The sequence below is a fragment of the Diaphorina citri genome, unplaced genomic scaffold (assembly GCF_000475195.1).
Source record: "Diaphorina citri unplaced genomic scaffold, Diaci psyllid genome assembly version 1.1 scaffold820, whole genome shotgun sequence".
NCBI lineage: Eukaryota > Metazoa > Arthropoda > Insecta > Hemiptera > Psyllidae > Diaphorina > Diaphorina citri.
This window is the reverse complement of record NW_007378252.1, coordinates 65,994-73,962: the sequence shown is the minus strand read 5'-3', so window position 1 is coordinate 73,962 and position 7,969 is coordinate 65,994. Positions and strand designations below refer to the sequence as shown.

The following is a 7,969-nucleotide window of genomic DNA, read 5'->3' as shown; positions in this document are numbered from 1 at the left end:
ATAGAGTCTGAACACACAAAGTAAAAGATGACGCTTATGCAGTTTGTAAAGACACCGTTAGGGTGTTGTCCATTATAAGGGGATGTCTCATGTACAGTTTCAATATGATTCGAGATCTCCTTTTCTTTTTTATTATTAAAAATAACTATATTTATAACAAAAAAATTACTTTAAGGTAGGTATATAGAAAGAGTGCATCCTATGGATTACACAAAGGACTGTTGTTTATTGTACTTTAATAACACATTTAGGGTGGAAAAACTCGGAAAAGCATACTTTATAACAAATTGGGAAAGCTACAGGTTAAAATCTTCGAATTGTGGAAAATTCTCAAAAATCTTCAATGTTTACATTGTACTAACCAAACTAAAAACATTTCAAATCCAAAGAGGCTCGTATGAGCCCGTCCAAGGTCCCTACACACGATCTGTACATTATCAACGTTCGTTGGCGATTCCCAACAATTACCCTTTTCACTCTGTGACGAGCTTTACACCCAGCCTCAAAAAGTCAATAATAGGATCAAGAGATTGCCCAGCTGGTCACCCATCCGGATACTAATCTCACGCAACGTTGCTTAACATAATTATGTGGGGACTGTTAAAAAGCGGTGCTAAAAATTCAAGAGCATAAATAAAATCCACGAGCATAAATTTAATACCTGAGTAGGGAGTTCTCGGGAGCATATTTTTTTCCGAAACAACTTACACTTGGCAACCCTGTTTTTTCCTACACAAATTTCAAAAATTTAAATCAGAAAAATCAGAAAATTCAAAAATTTGCTTTTGATAAAATGGATTTTATTTTTTATCTTTTCTTTTTCTAAAGTAGAAGATTTTAGATTTTAGTCATTAGTTCTTTGTATTTAACTGCATTTCTGTGGACAGTAAAGATACCTAACTACCTACCTAGATACAAAGTTTTTCACTCCACTTTTTTAACAACCAGACATTCAAATACAAGCATGGTTTTGACATAACTTATCATTAGAACTGTACCTACATCATTTTGACCTGTAAAAATGACAGGACTCTTCCTAAGGAACGCATTGCTCCAACCAGCCATTTCCCCAGTGATGTCCAAGTATTTCTTACACTCTGCTAAGTGTGCGAGTCAGAGTCTACAAGGATTTTCCATCAGCCTAGTTAGCTTGATTGGTGGCGCACCTGCCGTGTAAGCGCTAGGCCGCGGGTTCGATTTCCGCCCTGGCGGATTTTATTCTGAACGAATAAAGCTCGTTCTCGGAACGTCTGGCTTTCTTCTGTCCTGTCTTCCTTTTTTCTTCACTTTCGGCCTTTCGAGTCCAAGTCAAGTCATAAAATTTAGCATAGTGTATTGAACGATATCTGTGACAATCATTTATGTTAAACACAATTGAAATTCCTTCTTTCGTTTTATAATAGAATATACCTTGTTTATCCTGCCCGAATAGGACTGAAAAGTCCCTTTACTCCCGCAGTCTAAACAAGGTCTCGTATATTTGATGAGTTAAAGAATAATACATACAACTAACAGTTCAGTAAAAGACCTTGCTTAACTAAAAAAAAGGTAAATGTAAATTAATAGTGGTAGTAGGGAATGACAAATAAGATACAACAGGTAAAGATAGGTAGTGGTAGAGACATTGTGAACGTAATTGTGATAAGGAAAATTTAGCTGGAGGGTAGGACATTTAATCTGCCTTGAGAGTTGCCAGGGGCCTGTACACATAGTCTACAATGTTATTATGGCCAGCCTAGTTAGCTTGATTGGTGGCGCACCTGCCGTGTAAGCACTAGGCCGCGGTTTCCAGACATTGTGAACGTAATTGTGATAAGGAAAATTTAGCTGGAGGGTAGGACATTTAATCTGCCTTGAGAGTTGCCAGGGGCCTGTACAGTTGTACACATAGTCCACAATGTTATTATGGCCAGCCTAGTTAGCTTGATTGGTGGCGCACCTGCCGTGTAAGCGCTAGGCCGCGGGTTCGATTTCCGCCCTGGCGGATTTTATTCTGAACGGATAAAGCTCGTTCTCGGAACGTCTGGCTTTCTTCTGTCCTGTCTTCCTTTTTTCTTCGCTTTCGGCCTTTCGAGTCCAAGTCAAGTCATAAACTTTAGCATAGTGTATTTAACGGGGAATGATATTTAGCCGGCCGGCCGGCCAAGTCAAGTCATAAAATTTAGCATAGTGTATTTAACGGGGAACGACATTTGTGACAATCATTTATGTTAAACACAATTGAAATTCCTTCTTTCGTTTTATTATTACATACATATCCTAAGTCGTTCTGTTTGGTGGAACAGGTCGACTATTCACAAAACCTCTCCACCAAGTTCTATCATTAAATTTTTGTTCCCTTTCAATGAGACTGAGATTTTGATTTCTTTCGATGATATCTTTGTTGAATTGATCATTCCATCTCAGTCGTGGTCTACCTTGCTTTCTGGTTCCTTCTATATTCATTTGGAAGTATTTTTTAGGCAATCTATTCGTTTTATTATTCACACTCCAAATCTTTCTGTCCACAGAATGCAGCCCCAATAGTGGATGCCCTAAACCGTGGTTCAGGAGGTAGCACAATCACCTATAGTTTGTATAGAGATGCTACGGAGTTTATCAATGGAGAGTATGTCAAAAACCTGTCCTGTCTGAACCGAGATCTATCCAAGGTAGGAAAATAAATGAAAGATAGTTTTAAATATACGTTTCTAGTGTCAGCTCCCCTGGTGTAGTGGTCACGCTCGCCTTGCATGCGGGAGACCCGGGTTCGGGTCAAAAAAATTGTATCATATAAATGGGGCCCACTCAGCCTCGATGGGGCCCACTCAGCCTCGTGAGGAAAATAATAGCTCTCTTTCTCATTTCCTCATCCTGTCCCCCTCTCTTCGATCTTTGGGTGATAAGTCCTCCATTATTACAGCTCCCTCTATCAAACCCTAAAAAAACTCAAAATTCCTTGATTAGACCTGTGTACCTACTGAACTTATTCCTCATCCTGTCCCCCTCTCTTCGATCTTTGGGTGATAAGTCCTCCATTATTACAGCTCCCTCTATCAAACCCTAAAAAAACTCAATAGATCTGCGATAACTACGATAAGACCTTAGCCTTAGACTGATATGGTCCAGTTCCTTCTATTTAACCTCATATAAGATATAGGTAATACACATACCTAATGACATACATGTTAAATATTTTTCATGCAACAAGGAAAAAAAAAGTTCAAGAGGAAAGAATTAGAATTGGAAATTAGAAATGTTTGTTGTTCCGTTTATTAGAGAATGAGCGAAAAATTGCAAAAATCGACTGAAAATGGCAAATCTGCAATAAACACAATCCTATAGGTAATTTACGAGTAGGTATTTAACTTTGTCTTACCCACAATGAAGTTTGCAATTTTTTTTTTTTTTTAAGAGATTTGACAGAGGGAACTGTAACTGCTATGGTCTTATCGTCCCGAAATCGAAGAGAGAAGGAAGACAGGATGGAAGAAAGTTGACAGAGGGAACTGTAACTGCTATGGTCTTATCGTCCCGAAATCGAAGAGAGAAGGAAGACAGGATAGGAGAAAGCGATTATCGTCCCGAAATCGAAGAGAGAAGGAAGACAGGATAGGAGAAAGCCTGCCGACAGAGGGAACTGTAACTGCTATGGTCTTATCGTCCCGAAATCGAAGAGAGAAGGAAGACAGGATAGGAACACAGAGGGAACTGTAACTGCTATGGTCTTATCGTCCCGAAATCGAAGAGAGAAGGAAGACAGGATAGGAGAAAGCCAGGGGGAACTGTAACTGCTATGGTCTTATCGTCCCGAAATCGAAGAGAGAAGGAAGACAGGATAGGAGAAAGCCAGCCGTTCCGTGTAACTGCTATGGTCTTATCGTCCCGAAATCGAAGAGAGAAGGAAGACAGGATAGGAGAAAGCCAGCCGTTCCGAGAGCGAACATCCCATCAGGATAAAATCCGCCCCGGGCGGGAATCGAACCCGCGGCCTAGCGCTTACAAGGCAGACGCACTACCAACTAAGCTAACTAGGCTGGCAGTTTGCAATTAAACTATCTATTGGGTTGTATTCGTTGTCCATACAACCCAATAGTTAAAATGGACCTCCACAAAGTTAGCCGAATCTTTAATCAAATATTTGTAAACTAACTATGAATGCAACCAGCCTAACTATGCAATCATCATTTAGAGTTAAATTATAAAAAGTTTCTAATTAATTATATTGTAAGTATGTATTTTAACGTCATTACTTGAATTTTTTTGACTGCAACGAGTTGCGTAAATTTATCCAGTATGAACTTTTCCGAGTTAACTTTGAATATTAACTCCATACCCGGTGAATTAATAATGGACATGATACATCCTAGGAATGTATCACACATAGCTGACTCAAAACCCACCGTGTATGGACAAATGAAACTGTCAGAAGACTGTATGTACCGTTATTTCGATTTAAATTTACACATTTTAGTGTAATTTGTATGTACCGATATTTCGTTTTTCGAAATTACTGCTATGAGCTTTTTAGTGACCCCACAGGCTTTATACGCGACCTGGAAAACATGGAATCTGAAAATCGACCGAAAAGTCTTGAAAATTTGAAGAAAACGCATTAACTTCACTGAAAGAGGGTCGGGAAAACCTATTAGCATACATTAGTAGCTCAGATAGTCGGAGAAGGGTGTACAATTAGGAACGTATTATTGTACTTAATATAATCAGTAGGTGCTTACAACTACAACTTATAATACGTTATTTCGATTTAAATTTACACATTTTAGTGTAATTTGTATGTACCGATATTTCGTTTTTCGAAATTACTGCTATGAGCTTTTTAGTGACCCCACAGGCTTTATACGCGACCTGGAAAACATGGAATCTGAAAATCGACCGAAAAGTCTTGAAAATTTGAAGAAAACACATGAACTTCACTGAAAGAGGGTCGGGAAAACCTATTAGCATAGGTAGTGACCCCACAGGCTTTATACGCGACCTGGAAAACATGGAATCTGAAAATCGACCGAAAAGTCTTGAAAATTTGAAGAAAACACATTAACTTCACTGAAAGAGGGTCGGGAAAACCTATTAGCATACATTAATAGCTCAGATGGTCGGAGAAGGGTGTACAATTAGGAACGTACTATTGTACTTAATATAATCAGTAGGTGCTTACAACTACAACTTATAATAAGTAGGTGCTTACAACTACGACTACAACTGTCTGAAACTCTAGCGTGCTTGTAATTAAATTGGAAATGTGTAAAGTGGAAAATAATTGAAGGGAAAAATAATAATAATTGATTCAAAGTTTAGCATTTGCTCCTACATACAGGGTGTTTGTTTTGACTCAGCTACATTAGGTATGATTAAAAAAAAAAAAGATGAGTGTTTTGTTTAATGTTTTATTTTATTTAATAATATCAGGTAAATAAATACCCACAGGAGGATCCTTCCTAAACCAAAACTATGCTTCTATTCTAAGAAGGTTTCACCGCCGTTTTTATTTCCTAGCAATGAAACAACTGCTACATTGGACTCGTGTAGACTCTGTCGTAACATGCCCAAGAACACAGTTTTGTCGATAGTGGACATCGAACCCGGGACCTTCTGCATGACAAGCAAGCGCGTTACCACTGGGCCAACCGTGCCCCCTGATAAATAATTAATTACACGCACATGATTAATTCACAGCGGTTAATTTCAAAATTAATACTGAATACCGTAACATGCCCAAGAACACAGTTTTGTCGATAGTGGACATCGAACCCGGGACCTTCTGCATGACAAGCAAGCGCGTTACCACTGGGCTAACCGTGCCCCCTAATAAATAATTAATTACACGCACATGATTAATTCACAGCGGTTAATTTCAAAATTAATACTGATGTCGTAACATGCCCAAGAACACAGTTTTGTCGATAGTGGACATCGAACCCGGGACCTTCTGCATGACAAGCAAGCGCGTTACCACTGAGCTAACCGTGCCCCCTAATAAATAATTAATTACACGCACATGATTAATTCACAGCGGTTAATTTCAAAATTAATACTGGCTTGAACGGATAAGGTTCGTCCTCGGAACGGCTGGCTTTCTCCTATCCTGTCTTTCATCTCTCTTCGCTTTCGGGACGATGAGACCTTAGCAGTTACAGCTCCCTCTATCAAACCTCCTTATCTGTTGAGAATAAATTCGCCCCGGGTTACTGGATAATTTACACTGTTTTTCGATTGCAAATATTATGAGGAACATACTACGGGATAGGCATGCTACGACACAGACTACAAGAGTCTAATTTAGCAGTTGTTTCATTTGCTACGAAATAAAGACGGTGGTGAAACACTCATCTTTTCTTTTTTTTAACTTTCCTTTATTCTCCGAAGATAATACATTTTCTTCCGTCGGCGTCTGCCGTCTTTCTGCCATCACCATTCGTCAAAAGCTGCTAAAATAACAACAACAACAACAACAACAACAACAACAACAACAACAACAACAACAACAACAACAACAACAACAACAACAACAGAACAACAACAACAACAACAACAACAACAACAACAACAACAACAACAACAACAACAACAACAACAACAACAACAACACCACCACCAACACCACCAACACCACCAACACCACCAACACCACCAACACCACCAACACCACCAACACCACCAACACCACCAACAACACCAACACCAACAACAACAAAAACAACAAATAGAGGATTTTTTCCTCAGCTAAAATATTAAGCTTCCAAGAAAATTCTTTGAACTAGAAAACCTCACCTCAATAAGAAGAACATCATCTTCATTCCTTGTGCTATCCGCAATTTCCCCGGTCATCAGTCCAGCCTCTTCCTGGAAGACTGCAGCCTCATAAAGTTGGCAAACGATAGCGCCAATTTCACGGCGTCCAAATAATACCGACAGCCGATCACCAGACTCTTACAGTACAACGCCAGGTGGTTCCCTCCGCCAACCATCTTGAGGAGTACTAACATCGTCTTGCGCACGCGCGGCGAGACGCTTTCCCACGCTACCCGGGTGGCGGAGCGCCTCAGTCGCGCGTTGCAACTGTCCATTCGCTCGGAACAGTAGCAGATGAAGAAGAATTCGAGGGCGATGGAAACCAGTTCGGAGACCAGCTTGAAGACGCGACTAGGGGATATGTCGGTGGGGTTGGTCGAGGCTTGGTACATACAGAGGGCGAGCATACCATTGTTCAGGAGCACCTTGACGAGCAAGTACGGCTTGTAGGTGGAGAATAGCTGGAAAGAAGGGGACAACTGGGTCAATGAATCGAACCCGCGGCCTAGCGCTTACAAGGCAGACGCACTACCAACTAAGCTAACTAGGCTGGCAGTTTGCAATTAAACTATCTATTCTATTGGGTTGTATTCGTTGTCCATACAACCCAATAGTTAAAATGGACCTTCACAAAGTTAGCCGAATCTTCAATCAAATATTTGTAAACTATGAATGCAACCAGCCTAACTATGCAATCATCATTTAGAGTTAAATTATAAGAAGTTTCTAATTAATTATATTGTAAGTATGTATTTTAACGTCATTACTTGAAAATTTTTGACTGTAACGATTTGCGTAAATTATCCAGTAAACTTTTCCGAGTTAACTTTGAATATTAACTCCATACCCGGTGAATTAATCATGGACATTTGGACATGATACACCCTAGGAATGTATCACACATAGCTGACTCAAAACCCACCGTGTATGGATAAATGAAACTGTCAGAAGACTGTATGTACCGTTATTTCCATTTAAATTTACACATTTTAGTGTAATTTGTATGTACCGATATTTCGTTTTTCGAAATTACTGCTATGAGCTTTTTAGTGACCCCACAGGCTTTATACGCGACCTGGAAAACATGGAATCTGAAAATCGACCGAAAAGTCTTGAAAATTTGAAGAAAACGCATTAACTTCACTGAAAGAGGGTCGGGAAAACCTATTAGCATACATTA

At 39.6% G+C, this 7,969-nt stretch overlaps 1 protein-coding gene across 1 annotated transcript in view; it reads left to right on the top strand.

The window, feature by feature from the left end:
• Positions 1-7,969, top strand: part of LOC103512291 (mitochondrial import inner membrane translocase subunit TIM50-C) — a 31,078-nt gene that overhangs the window by 16,820 nt on the left and 6,289 nt on the right. The window contains exon 6 of the mRNA XM_026825799.1: positions 2,511-2,651. Coding sequence (XP_026681600.1) covers positions 2,511-2,651 — 141 coding nt within the window. The remainder of the gene's footprint in view (positions 1-2,510; positions 2,652-7,969) is intronic.